Below are 14896 nucleotides of genomic sequence, written 5' to 3' on the forward strand. Positions count from 1 at the left end.
ACTCTTAAAACTGTTCATTTTAACCCTAAATTCAACTCAACTCTCCAACCAAGCTCATCATTTGCAGATTTGAAACGCCTGAAAGGAATGAATTCTTCACTTTCACTTACACTTTTAAGAAATATGTATCTTCGTCACTCTAACCCATCACCATTTCTGGAATTCAAAGCTCCTTTTTGTTCTCTCAAGCGGTCACTTTTCTTGCCCTCCAACTCCCCACTTCAAAAGCTTAACAATGCCAGAACAAGAACCCATCACAGAACCATCGTAACTTGTTTGCCGGAGAGAGTTTCTCCGGTCAAAACGCTCCGGAAGATTCTTGAATTGCCCGGGGTCCATCAGGGTCCCGCTTGTTTCGATGCTCTCAGTGCTAAGCTTATTCAAAATGCTGGGTTTCCTTATTGTTTCACTAGTGGTTAGTTATTTGTTTTGTTTGTATGTTTTTTATTTGATTAATTAGATTGTATGATATCGGTCAGTTTCAGATCTTGTAATTGTTGTTCTTCATTGGGGATAGTGAACGTTGTAGGAAAGGTTTTTATTTCCTCCTTTGTTTTTTTTAAATGGTTAATTACATTGCATAATGTGTGTGCGCTCTTTTTTCTTTTTCCCCTTTTCATTATGAGGTAGTTAGTTTAAAGGCCAGGTTAAGATTTTTTATTAAATACGGGATGATTGGCTTCATTTCTACGAAGGCTGTTTCCCTTTTTTTTTTTTTTTTGGTAATATTATGTTATGTGCTTTCTTGTTTTATTTATCAAAATGAAATTTTACGAATTTTTCTTCTTCTTCTTCTTTTTTTTTTTGGTCACTTTGGTTGAGAACTTGAGTTTGAGGTCCTTTTTTTTGGGTTAAATTTCTGTCATTGTAAAACATCTGGGTTCACTGTAAAGCTTTTAGAGAAGGGGTTTTTTTAGGTTATCACTGAGATTGAATGAGGTGGGGGGCTTGTGTTGATTTTTGTAATTGAGTTAATTACATGAGTTTGGGATCGTTATTCATTGGGATAATTGGTTTTGTTGTGAAACATGTAGGCTTTATTGTAGTTGGTGTGGAGTTCTGTTTGTAATATGGGTTTTTTTTTTTTAATTGTGTTTTTTATCGTCTATATGAAATTCTTTGATTAATTCGGGCTAAGAATGTTAAAATGCAGCTGTTTTAATGCACAGTTGAAACACGTGATGAGATTTCATCATATTTGTTAGAGGTTTTGATAGATTTTACTTTTGAGAATCACTGGTTTGCATTGTATATGGGTTGAAAATAATTGATATTTTATCCTGTTCTTAAGATTTTATTTTATCTATTTACTCAATTTTCAATCACATGACCACGGTACTTATTCAAGAGTTGGAATTGCGACAGATAATGGTCAAACATTTTATTTTGTGTTTTTGATAAACTCCAGGTTTTCTTGATCCTATCTGAGAAAAACAGAAAGTAAAAAGTACTTTCTGTCTGAGAAAAACATTTTATTTTATTTCAGTGGAGGATGTATTTATACTCGCATATATATATGGCGTTTCTTGTTGGATTATTTCTGTCTAATGAATATCTCATTGTTCTTGATCCTATCTGAGAAAACAGAAGGTAATAAGTACTATGGCTTTGGTAGGCTGCTTTTTTTCCGTGTTCCCCGGACTATTAATTGTTAATATGATCATTAGATATTTCTTTACCGGTTATCAGTTAAAATGGATGCATAATTTTTTAGGCAATCAGGATTTGCGGGATGTTTAACTTAATGTATCCTGTTTAGTGGGGATATAATACTATTACTTCTCATTCTTTTCTTAAGGAGATAAACAAAAATTAGGGAGAAAATGTGAAGAAAACCATAAAAGGGAAAAAACATTATGATAATGTTGACTGTCAAAATTATATAAAAATGATATAATTTGACACACATATTTTCTCACTTAATTGATCAACAAGTTTCTTAATGTCCTTACGTGATTCAACTAGGATTTTCTATATCTGCTGCTCGGCTGGCCTTGCCAGACACTGGATTTTTGTCCTATGGGGAGATGGTGGATCAGGGCCGGCAGATTACCCAAGCTGTGACGATTCCTGTTATAGGGGATGGTGATAATGGGTACGGTAATGCAATGAATGTTAAGAGAACTGTCGAGGAATTTATCAGAGCTGGCTTTGCAGGAATCATTCTTGAAGATCAGGTTCAAACATTTATAAAATTCTTTAATAGTTATGCTGCTCTAAGCCCTTTGCCTGTATTTTTCCCCTTTAGAAGTCAGATGCCTATTTTTTTTTTTTCCAATTAGATTCATTGTAGATAATATTTAAGACACAAATGGGTATTCTTGCCTCTATTCTGTTTTATTTCAAAATTCTTTCCAGAACTTCATTTACTGTCTAATTTATCTGGTTTAAGCATGAGTTGTAGTGCAGGTGTTTTTTTTATGAATAGGATTCAAAGAAACTTCATGTTTTAAATTTGATTTAGAACTTATGTGAAATTAGGTTTTAAGCAAACAAGCCTCAAAACTCTTTAGGCTTGTAAGCATGTGGAGAAAGAAATGGTAGAAGTAGGACTGCAAACATTTTTGAGGTTGTGAGTGAAGTTATGGATATTGGTTTGGAAGGTTAAAATTTGCCAGAGAATATTTGATTTCAAGTGTTAAAAAAATAAAAAATGAATAGAAACTTAGAATAGGCAATTGAAAGAACTTGATCTTCTGTTAGAATTGAAGGATTAGGAAAAAAACTTGAAGAATTCATGGAAAGACTCTTCTTCTGAGTCACAAAAATGACTGGATCACAAAGAAATTCAAACTAATTATAATTACTATTTGAGATAAATGTTTGCTTTTGGAAAACAGAGTACATTAAATTTCTCAAAAGGCATGCTAATTCTACTCTTGAGCTTGCTTCAACATCTAAATATCTACAAGTTCAAAAATAAATATGCAATATTAAGCTTGTAATATGCCCTTGCAATTAGGATTTTGAGTCCACAAATTGGGAAGATGGACAAAATTTTATGTTGTATAATTCTAGTGAACTTGTTTTGATGAGTTTAGGAAAGTATTTGCAATCTGCTCCTTGTACTTGTTTCAATGAGTATTGTTGTTTGATCATTATACAAAATTTCTTTTATAAGGTATCCCCAAAAGCATGTGGTCACACACGTGGCAGGAAAGTGGTGTCTAGAGATGAAGCAGTGATGCATATAAAAGCGGCAGTTGATGCTCGGAAAGAAAGTGGCTCTGACATTGTTATTGTAGCACGAACCGATTCTCGTCAAGCAGTGTCTTTGGAGGAAGCACTCTGGAGGTCTAGGGCTTTTGGTGATGCTGGGGCTGATGTTCTTTTCATCGATGCACTGGCTTCAAAAGAAGAGATGAAAGCATTCTGTGAAATTTCTCCTCTAGTTCCAAAAATGGTATGATATGTTTGTCTTGATATAACACCCTGTGAAATCTAATAGTGTGTAAATGATGGTATTTGCATGTTAGGAGAACTGAATCTTTGGTACTGTAATATAACATACACAAGATTGTTAGGTCTAACAACAATTATAATCTGGACAGGGGCTAACAATATCTTCCTTTTAATTTTAATTTCATAGTTGTAAAGTTCCCAGCATATAAACTGACAAATATCTAATGATAGTTTTAGTGAAAATAATGCGTATTTTCTCCTGTGCTTTATGGCTCTGTCCACTGTTGATTATAATATATTGTAATTGCCCATAAGTTTGAATTTTCTTTTTCTGTTCTTGGTTGCATTTATTGTGATTAGTAGCTATAATTTATAGGCCTGGGAATTTTGATGAGTTGGAACTGCTATTATTCTGTAAACTAGAGTATAAACAATTTTTCACATTTTGAATGAATTTAGTAATAAATTAGATCTGGTATGATGTCATGTATTCCCAGTTTGTGTTTGTATTTCCATGGCAAATATTTTTGTCTTTCATCTGCTTAGCTTGCATTGTTCTATATATAATGTTGGCGCATGTTAGATTTTCATGCCATAGTGAAAATATATCAGTTTATTTCAAATTCAGTTTTCGTTTCTGATAATTCTCTTTTATTCCTACATAGGCCAATATGCTTGAAGGTGGAGGAAAAACACCTATTCTTAATCCTCTTGAACTTGAGAAGGTTGGATTTAAACTTGTGGTTTATCCTCTTTCCTTGATAGGAGTATCTATTCAAGCAATGCAGGTCAGGTTTCTACACCATTACTGTGCACAAAACATTAAAAGATTATTGAGCACTTGTTTAATTGCAAAGGGAAATAGGATTAGGGGTGGATTTGAGCTAAGCCCGAGCTTGAGTTTGGCTCAATTTGAAAGAGTCGAGCTCTCTTCAAATCAGCTTAAGCTTAGCTTAGCTTGGCTTAAGGGGAGTCGAGCTCGAGTTCAACTATAGTGTTGAGCTAAGAGCTAAGCTCAGCATGTTACTACAACCGAGCCAATATGAATCAAAACAACGTTATTTTGATACATATTGGTCAAAATGACATTATTTTAAATAATTCGGATCCTATTTCGTTTGACTCCCTAGCATGGCAAGCCAAACACCTACAAAGAGCTTGAGCACAACAGTAAAAAATCCTTATGTTTGAGTTTGGGTTCGCCTATATCAAGCTCGTTTGAGTCAAGTTAGCAATCTAGTTTGAGTTAGTTTGGCTTGAATCCACTCCTAAATAGGATGCATGAGATTTTGGTTTTTTGTTGAGGATGGTCATTTAGTCAAAATTCTTTCACATGCACAAAATTAAAAAGAATGACTGTTATTTTCCTACTTAATGAGATAGAATTTCGATTGCTCAGTTTTGAGTTGTATACATTTTATTATACAGTTGTTTCTCTTTTGGCCATCTTTTGATGACTATTTTTGTTATCGAGCAGAATTTGTTTTTGTTAACTGATTATTCATTCTATATGTGTCTTATTTGGACTTGAAAACATTTTTATGTCTAGTTGATATTAGTTGATGGGTCATTAGGCCAATTGTGAAAACCTGCAGCTTTGAATCTTCCAGCTATCATTTACCATGTATGTTTCATTTTGTTTATCACTTGATTATTGCCTTGATTTTTCCATCACCTGTCAATGGAAAACGATATATATGCACGAAGCATGTAATTTTGTGGGTAGCTAAACTGGTGGAAACCTAAAGATAAAAGAATTATGTGTTTAGTAGCTGAGATTTACGTTATATTCTTAGTTTTACTGTAATTTTAAGATGATGTCATCTTTCATTGGAATCTGCTGCAAGGAATTGATGATAAATTTAACTTTAAATATTGTTCCATTAAACCATATTTCCTCATCCATGACTAGAATTTGGATCCTATAGCTTGGTACTAAGTCAAATTTTGCCACCCATTTTCAGGATGCACTCGCTGCAATTAAAGGAGGTCGTATTCCTCCTCCAGGAAGTATGCCATCTTTTGAAGAACTGAAAGAGCTATTAGGTTTCAACGCCTATTATGAAGAAGAGAAGCGGTATGCCATTACTAGTCCCTCAGCTTCTGAGAAAGGTGGGTGCAATCTGGACCTATTAAATCTCAGTCCGCACTTTTTGCTGTTAATTATCAATGTCACTATGATAACCTAATCTCTCTAGTTGACTGATATGGATCTTTGCCTTCTAAGTTCGAATGAAAAATTATTTGATGAGTTTTTTGTTGACATAACTGAGATGTGAGCCGTTTTATCCTTTTCAGGACTTGTTGTTTATCTTTTAAATTTTTATTGATTATTGGTTCTTGGGATTTCATTCCTATTCTGCCTCATTTATTACACCATTATAGTTCTAAAAAGTTTTTGAGCTTCTTTGTTTGCCCTGAGTAAAATTGACTGAAGACTGAGCCATTGTTTAGGCATGTAATTTGTAGGACTAATGTATACATAACACGCAGGAAAAAACACTCTAAAGAAAGGAAATCAAAAGGCAACAGCAAATGGGGACAGGTGTCACTCCAGCAGGCTCCAAGTCTTTCAGAACCAACAAAGGACAGCAGAGCCACAGACAACATCTGCAGAAACGGTTAAAGGGATATAAAAGAGAAAGAGGGAGGAAAAGAGAGGGCAAGCAGACAAATCAGAGAATGGAGGAGAATTGAGGGGAGAGCAGACCTCTTGAAGGCTGCAGGTTGTTTCTGATTATTAAGTTTGTATTTGTTTCCGTAATTGGTGCTTCCGGAGAAGTATCATAAGAATTATATGTTTCTGTAATCGGAAGACAGTGTTTATCTTTTATCTAGAAATATTATTAGACTTTTATATATCAACATGCTAAACATACAAGGTTCGTTTTTATACATTGAGAATATTGGCTTTTTCTTCTGAGTTTATCTCAACTGTCTTTATTACATTTTCTCGTTGGATCTTGAGTTCCTGAGTTCAGGAAGCAGTGCCTGCTTCTTGTGATTCCTTGGCTTCTGAACTTGTAGCTGTTGGCATCGATCCCTGGAAGTCAAGGAAGGGCAGGCTAGCTACTGCTACTAAGTTCCCTCCAGGTACCTAACAACTTGGTATTAGAGCAAATGACTAGGATGGAGGCCAGAGTAGATGGATTGGAAGAAGAAGTGGCATCCATGAAAGGAAGGTTAGAAGGGCTTGATAGAAGAGTAGAGAGCATGAGCGGTAATGTGGAGGAAATTAAAGGTAGAATGCAGGGGGTGGAAACAGTAATGGAGACAATGAAAGAATACTTGAGGGAAGTGAGAGAACGCTTGGTGGCGAAGGACAGTGGACCATCTGACAAAGGCAAAGCAACCATGGAGACTCCGCCAACTCCTACGCATACATCACCAACGAGGGAGGTTACGCCTCTACCAACAAGGGGAGCAGAAGAGCCTGAACAAACCGAAGGAGCCAGAGAGCAGAGGACCGAAGTGGGGGATAATACAGGAGGTGTTCGACGTGAACTGATTCATCGACTTCTGGAGTTACCGGTGTTCGTCGGAGACGACCCGATAGGGTGGGTTTTTTGAGCAAAGCATTATTTCTCTGTCAATCAACTTTCTGAACAGGAGAAATTAATAGCAGTGGGCGTATGCATGGATGGCAAAGCGTTAAGGTGGCTCCAATGGAATGAAACCCGACAACGATTCGCTAACTGGGCAGAACTAAAAAGGGAAATGCTGCTAAGATTCCGTCCAGCACAAGAGGGGTCTCTGTATGAGGACCTGATGGCGCTGCGTCAAACGGGAACAGTGGAGGAGTATAGAAGTTGGTTTGAGGCCATTTCTGCACCAATAGAGGACGCCGCCGAGGAAGTCTTATTGTCAGCCTTCATGAACGGATTGAAGAAAGAGATTCGGGCAGAAGTGAAACTCTTTCACTCGACGACGCTAAAGGAGGCGATGTTGAGAGCACAGGAGATCGAGGAGAAAAATCGAATTATTGATGCCCGACCCGAAATCTATACTACCCATTTCAACTACAGAACCCGAACTTCCAGCCCAACTTACTCTTACCTCACCAGCCCAAACCCAAGACCACACCAGACTCCAACCCATGCCTAAACATTCGGCCCATCATCGCAGCCCAACACGCGAACCGACCGACCCAGTTCAAGCTTCCAAACTGCCCCACTAACCGGATCAAACCGGCCCTTAAATAGCACCAATTTCGCATCCAATTCCAAAGTTTCTCCGGTTGCAGACATTAGGGCTGATTCTTCTATCAAAGGAGCACCTAGCTCCGTCGCATCAGCCAATCAACCGCCACAAGAACGTCGATATCGAAGGCTCTCTGACAGAGTTCCGATCAAGGTTGGAGAAGAGACAATGTTTTCGATGTGATGAAAAGTTCTACCCAGGGCATCGATGCAGATTTAGACAACTCCGAATCATGGTGGCGTTTGAAGAAGAAGAGGAGGAGGAGGCGGAAAACTTAAGAGAGGAGGAAACGACTCCAGAAGAAAAGGAGTTGGAGCTGTCTTTAAACAGTAGCTCGGTAGTTGGAATATGCAGTCCGAAAACAATAAAATTTTTAGGGACGATTAATGGATGGAAGGTTGTGATTCTCCTTGACAGTGGGGCAACCCATAACTTTATTTCTCAAAAATTGGTGGCGGAACTACCACTACAGGTGTCACCCGTGAAGTTTACAGTCACTTTGGGAGATGAACGAAGGGTCCAAGGATTAGGGAGATGCGACGGAGTTGAAGTCGAATGTCAAGAGATTAAAATCATTCAGAGTTTCTTCCCTTTTGAGCTGGGAAGCGTAGATGTAATCTTAGGAATGGATTGGCTCTGTAGACTAGGGGAGGTGAAAATTAATTGGAAATCCCAGACAATGAAATTTGAATGGGAAGGACGACGTGTGGAGCTAAAGGGAGATGTCTCATTATGCAGAGTTGAATCTTCCCTGAAGGCTATAATAAATTCTATGAGGGAAGGTGGAGAAGTATATTGGGTGGAGTTCAGGGGATTGTCGCAGGTGGGAGAATTTAATCCACAACACTTAGAGCCATGCCTGAAGGAGCTGATAGAGGAGTACCAACATCTTTTTCGTGAACCCACTAACCTGCCTCCGAGAAGAACCCAAGATCATGCTATTAGACTTTTGCCCAATGCCCCACCTCCAAATATCCGACCATACAGGTACCCGCATTTCCAGAAAAACGAGATAGAGAATTGTTCAGGAAATACTTGCAGCAAGGGTAATTAGGCCAAGTGTGAGCCCGTTCTCTAGTCCCATGTTATTAGTAAAGAAGAAGGATGGGGGATGGAGATTTTGTATCGACTATCGCGCTCTTAACAAGGTTACTGTTCCTGATAAATTTCGGATTCCCCCCATTGATGAATTGTTCGATGAATTGGCTGGAGCAACAATTTTTAGTAAGCTGGATCTGAAATCTGGCTACCACCAGATTCGGATCAGAGACAAAGATATAGAGAAGACAGCTTTTCGTACGCATTATGGACATTACAAATTTCTCGTGATACCATTTGGTCTCTCAAATGCACCTGCAACTTTTCAGGGGGTGATGAATGAGATCTTTAGACCTTATTTAAGACAGTTTGTTCTCGTCTCTTTTGACGACATTTTGATTTATAGCAAAAATTATGGGGAGCATACGAGGCATCTTCGTATAGTGTTGGAGCTGTTGAAGGACCACCAATTGGTTTTAAATTTCAAAAAGTGTGCTTTTGGATAGAGGAAAATAAGCTACTTGGGCCATATAGTTTCGGCAGAAGGGGTTGAAGCAAATCCACTTAAAATTCAAGCAATGAGGAATTGGCCTATTCCGAAAGACTTACGAGAGCTGAGAGGATTCTTGGGTTTAACGGGATATTATCGAAGGTTCGTTCAAGGGTATGGAAAAATCGCAGAACCACTCACGAGATTGTTAAAAAAGGATTCTTTTGTTTGGAGTGACGAAGCCACCCAAGCATTTGAGAAATTGAAACATGTGATGTCGTCAGCCCCTGTATTAGCCTTGCTAGATTTTTCGAAAGAATTTGTTATAGAAACGAATGCATTAGGAGTGGGATTGGGTGCTGTTCTTATGCAAGATAGAAGGCCAATAGCTTATATTAGTAAAGCACTTTCGATTCAGAACAGGAACAAATCCATATACGAGAGAGGGAGCTAATGGCGATTGTGATGGCGTTTTAAAAATGGTGTCAATACTTGTTGGGAAGGCATTTCAAGGTAAAGACAGACCAGCGGAGTCTTCGGTTTCTGACTGATCAACCAGTCATCGGAGCTGACCAACAGAAGTGGGTAATGAAAATGCTTGGGTATAACTTCGAAATTTTGTACAAGCCAGGAAATGAAAATAAAGCAGCGGACGCCCTCGCTCGGAAGTCAGAGACTGATGGGGAAATTTGGGCAATCTCCACAATGCAAATAATGGGCTTGGAAGAGGTTGAAAAGGAAATTTTAGAGGATGAGAAGCTCAGGGGAATAGTGTAGGATCTGTTGACGAATCCTAACTCTCATGAAGGCTACAAGCGGCAGAAGGGAAGATTACTTTATCAAGGCAGGTTAGTCCTTTCGAAAACCTCTTCCTTCATTCCTATTTTTCTAATGGAATTCCATGCGTCTCTGTATGGTGGACACTCTGGATTTTTTCGCACCTATAAGCGAATTTCCAGTGTGCTCTATTAGGAGGGGATGAAAGCTACTGCGAAGAAATTTGTATCAGAATGCGAAACTTGTCAGCGGATGAAATTCGAAGTAGCATCTCCGGCTGGACTACTACAACCACTGCCCATCCCTACCAAAGTATGGGATGATATTTCTATTGACTTCATCACAGGCCTTCCAAAAACGCCACATGCAGACACTATTTTAGTGACAGTTGACAGAATGATGAAATATGCACATATTTTGGCACTAAAACACCCTTTCTCAGCTGTTGAAGTTGCCAGGAAATTCATACAAGAAATAGTGAAATTGCGTGGTTTTCCTCGATCAATTGTTTCTGATCGTGATCGACTCTTTTTGAGCCAATTCTGGGCGGAAATTTTTAAAATTGCATGAACCACGCTCAAGTTTAGTTCGGCGTACCACCCCCAATCTGATGGGCAGACGGAAGTAGTAAATCGGAGTTTGGAAACCTACTTGCGGTGCTTTTGCTTTCGTCAACCTAAGCAATGGCCAAAATGGCTCCCATAGGCAGAGTATTGGTTTAATACATCTTACAACGCATCTGCCGACATGATACCCTTTAAGGCATTGTATGGCAGAGAACCACCGGCGTTACTAAGATGGGTCGAAGAGGTATCGAAGATAGAAGAAGTTAGCAAGATGATTGAGAAAAGGAATGTGGTGCTCGATGAGCTCAAAAACAACTTGAGAAAAGCTCAGGAAAAAATGAAAAAACACGTTGACAGAGGCAGAAGAGAAGTCCAATATTCAGTGGGTGATTATGTGTTCCAAAAAATCCAACCGTATCGTTTCAGATCATTAGCGAGCCAAGCAAATGAAAAACTAAGCCCGAGATTCTATGGTCCTTTCGAGATACTACAGAAAATTGGATTAGTATTTTACCGCTTGAAATTACCTCCTACTGCAAAGATCCATTTAGTATTCCATGTCTCACAATTGAAAAAAAGAGTTGGTCCAACAGTAACCTGCCAACCTCTTCCTGAATGCTTGACCGACAATGGAGAATTACAGGTGCAGCCATCAGCAATATTACAACATCGGTACTCTCAGCATGGGGAACTGGAAATTTTAGTGAAATGGGAAGGCCTCCCTGACTGTGAAAATTCCTAGGAATTATTCACAACCTTCTGGAACCTCTTTCCACAATTTGACCTTGAGGACAAGGTGCCTTTCGATGGGAGGGGAAATGTTAGGACTAATGTATACATAACACGCAGGAAAAAACACTCTAAAGAAAGGAAATCAAAAGGCAACAGCAAATGGGGACAGGTGTCACTCCAGCAGGCTCCAAGTCTTTCAGAACCAACAAAGGACAGCAGAGCCACAGACAACATCTGCAGAAACGGTGAAAGGGATATAAAAGAGAAAGAGGGAGGAAAAGAGAGGGCAAGCAGAAAAATCAGAGAATGGAGGGGAGTTGAGGGGAGAGCAGACCTCTTGAAGGCTGCAGGTTGTTTCTTATTATTAAGTTTGTATTTGTTTCCGTAATTGGTGCTTCCAGAGAAGTATCATAAGAATTATATGTTTCTGTAATCGGAAGACAGTGTTTATCTTTTATCTAGAAATATTATTAGACTTTTATATATCAACATGCTAAACATACAAGGTTCGTTTTTATACATTGAGAATATTGGCTTTTTCTTCTGAGTCTATCTCAGCTGTCTTTATTACATTTTCTCGTTGGATCTTGAGTTCCTGAGTTCAGGAAGCAGTGCCTGCTTCTTGTGATTCCTTAGCTTGTGAACTTGTAGCTGTTGGCATCGATCCCTGGAAGTCAAGGAAGGGCAGGCTAGCTACTGCTACTGAGTTCCCTCCAGGTACCTAACATAATTATATATATGTTATGTCAGTGAGCAGTTACTCATACTATAGACAACCAAGGGTTCAAGATGATACAGCGAGGAGTGGCCAAAGTTCATCAGATCCTGTAATTGAAGTTATAACTCCTGAAGTATTGGATAACCATGGTGCAGATAGTTCAAGGAGCCCCTTTACCGGGATTTGGTCTCGGACTCTGGGAATCAAAATAACTGGTAGAGATGGATTTGAGAGACTTGACGTAAGAATTCCTGTAAGTTATCTTTTTACTATGGACACATATAACTGTCATGATATGATGCAAAAATATACTTACATTTTAGAAAACAATTGTTTGACTCCTTTAATTTTCTTTTATCTGAAACAGCTTTAAATCTTCAGTTTAGAATTAAATTTATACAGTATGATATTTTAATTTATGTTGAGATTAAACATTATGAATATGCTGGACAAGCTTGAATTGTTTCTAGGGGCCAGTGAGGACATTTTCTTATAACAGGCTAAACCTTTTTTTCTTTTTGTTTTGACTTGATACAGCAACTGCGTAGCTAGATTCCTTTATCAAGTGTATCTCATGATAAGAGGCATATTTATTTGTAAGGAATTACAGGTATATATAGACATAGTTATTTTATTTATCTGAAAAATTTTACGCATTTCTAATTATGCTAAACCTATGATTTTTTGTTTTTTGGTCAACTAAGGCAGAGAGGAAGAAGAAGCCGTACTAATGTTAAAAACTAAATGTACAAAAGAGAATAGGAAAAACTTAATGCACGATGTTTAATGATGGCATGTTGGAATAGCCTAAAGTATTTATAAGATTAATTTCTTAATAAATTATTTATCTTTTTTCGCTAAAACTGGCTAGGCTGGTCTGCCTTTGTTTGTCTTTGAAAGAACGTACAAATTTACATCTTGTCGTAAGCTTTATTGCTTGCAGTCAGATTGGTGACATTCCCAGCTTATTTTAGGACATAATTATGCTTGCTACAACCATGCTTTCCATAGAAGGTTGAGTAGTCAACAACAGTAATTTTTCCATAATGTTGCACTAATTTTGTTTTATGGAAGAGTAACTATCAACTTTTTGTTTCTGGTTATTAATTCCTCCACAGGCTGGGTTCTTAGAAGGAATCACAAATATAGTTCCAGGTATAATATATTGAGCTCTCATATTCATAGTTTGCATCTTCATTGGATTAGTTCTTGAGTAAATAACTGAAAAATATTTCCCCTATGTTATGCAGCATTGGGGGGTGTAAACCTCAAAGAACTTTTGGACGATGCAGCTGATGAAGTAGGAGGAAAGCTTCTATTAGATTTCAATGATGCAATGGGTGACAGGATTCAGGTGTTTCTTGAATGAATTCAATGCCAGTTGGCTTTCATGAGTCAACGGTAAGGTTTCTTTATTTGTATTTAAAGCAAAGATCAATCTTATTTTACATAATTAAGCTAACGAACAATTGCTGCCTTAAAGCTCTGGTTCTCCATTCTTTAGCTGCACTACTTGAACTACAAGCACTATTTGAGAGAGTTGAACTGTAAAGCAACCTCACTTCAGGGAAAAAATAAGCTAGAGAAAAGGTCATTATATGAAATTGCAGTTAAAACTATGGCTTAAAAAATTAGGGAAGATGAGTGATCAGTTGGATATTGAACAATTGCACTTAATGGACCACTCTGGTTTGGCTTAGTTAAAAAGTTCACTGGTGGGAGCTTGGTCAGTATAGGCATATTTGCAACATTTGCTTTTGCTACCGATTTTTTGTACTACGATACGGGAAAAATTACCTAGTGCAAGCAAAATGATGGTTCCTCTAAATGGTTTGTATCTTATGTAGATCATTGCAGTACATTTCAAGAGATTCAAACAATGATATTGTTTGAGAACCAAATCCTTTTAGAATGTCTCATGATAGTGAATTTGAATGACTGGTTGCTCTAAAGAAGGGTGTGAGAGCTTGCACTTTGTCACCCTTGTCATCTTATGTCCAACTTTGTTTCATATAAAGGATTGTGTCCTAGTTTTCAGGCATTTATTTTTGAATTCGCGACTATTCAAAGTCCAACAACATTCATAATGCTCTAAAACACCCAAAATGAAAAGTCATGGTTCAAGAAAAATGAAACTTGGGAATGGACTGATTTACCAAATAGAAAGAAAACAGTTTGCTGTACATGGATTTTCACCATCAAACACAAGGTAGATGGGAGTATATACCAATTCAAGGTATTGCAAAAAGGTTTACTTAGTCCTATGAGGTTGATTATGAAGAATGCTTGCTCAGAGTTTACTTGTCAATAATAACCAATCTTCATTGGCATGTGCACCAAATAGATATTAAGAAAAAGAAATGTCTTCTTTAACAAGATATTGAGAAAGAAGTTTCTATGAAGATTCAACAAGATCTAGATAATTAAACAATTAAGAAGTCTCTCTATGATAAATTTGCAAAAACAATTAAGAAGTTTGAGGATTCACTGTGTCCGATGGATCATTCAAAGAAGGTGAAAAGTTCATTCTCACCTTTTAAGAGGCAATTATGAGGAAGAAATCTATGGCCCAAAAGTAGACCTGGCCACGGGCCAGTTTGGCCCGTGAATCGGACCGAAATCGGCCCGGATAAACCCGGAACCGGAACCGGAACCGACAGACTCGGAACCGGAACCGAAACCGTGGTTCTACGGTTTGGTTTCGGTTCACATAAATTGGAACCGTGGAACCGCCGGTTCACACCGGTTTATGAACCGGCGGTTTACTGTGCTGAACCGAAAAAAATTTGAAATTTTTTTGAAATTTTTTTGATTTTTTTTTTAATTTTATTTAAAAAGGCAACGGTTCCCTGCGCAGGGAACCGTTGCCTTTTGAAGGAAAAATTGCAGGGGACCAATCCCCTGCAATTTTCAGAGAAAATGCAGGGGACTTGGTCCCCTGCAATTTCTCTAAATCTCAATTCAACCCCCCTA

The 14896-nt window shown here is 38.0% G+C and overlaps 1 protein-coding gene across 2 annotated transcripts; it reads left to right on the plus strand.

Annotated features, from left to right (window-relative positions):
- LOC123221091 (2,3-dimethylmalate lyase-like) lies at positions 1–13307 on the plus strand. 2 transcript variants are annotated; one of them, XM_044643778.1, is made up of 8 exons: positions 1–415; positions 1966–2177; positions 3122–3403; positions 4068–4190; positions 5367–5514; positions 11956–12176; positions 13042–13078; positions 13174–13307. In XM_044643778.1, the coding sequence occupies exons 1-8, from the start codon at positions 88–90 to the stop codon at positions 13290–13292; spliced, it is 1470 nt and encodes a 489-aa protein (XP_044499713.1). In that variant the 5' UTR covers positions 1–87; the 3' UTR covers positions 13293–13307. The 2 variants fall into 2 exon arrangements, with proteins under 2 accessions (XP_044499713.1, XP_044499712.1); XM_044643777.1 differs by lacking the exons at positions 11956–12176; positions 13042–13078; positions 13174–13307 and adding an exon at positions 5896–11688 and having other exon boundaries at positions 11–415.
- Positions 13308–14896: the final 1589 nt, after the last annotated feature.

This window comes from Mangifera indica, chromosome 7, assembly GCF_011075055.1.
Source record: "Mangifera indica cultivar Alphonso chromosome 7, CATAS_Mindica_2.1, whole genome shotgun sequence".
NCBI classification, from domain to species: domain Eukaryota; kingdom Viridiplantae; phylum Streptophyta; class Magnoliopsida; order Sapindales; family Anacardiaceae; genus Mangifera; species Mangifera indica.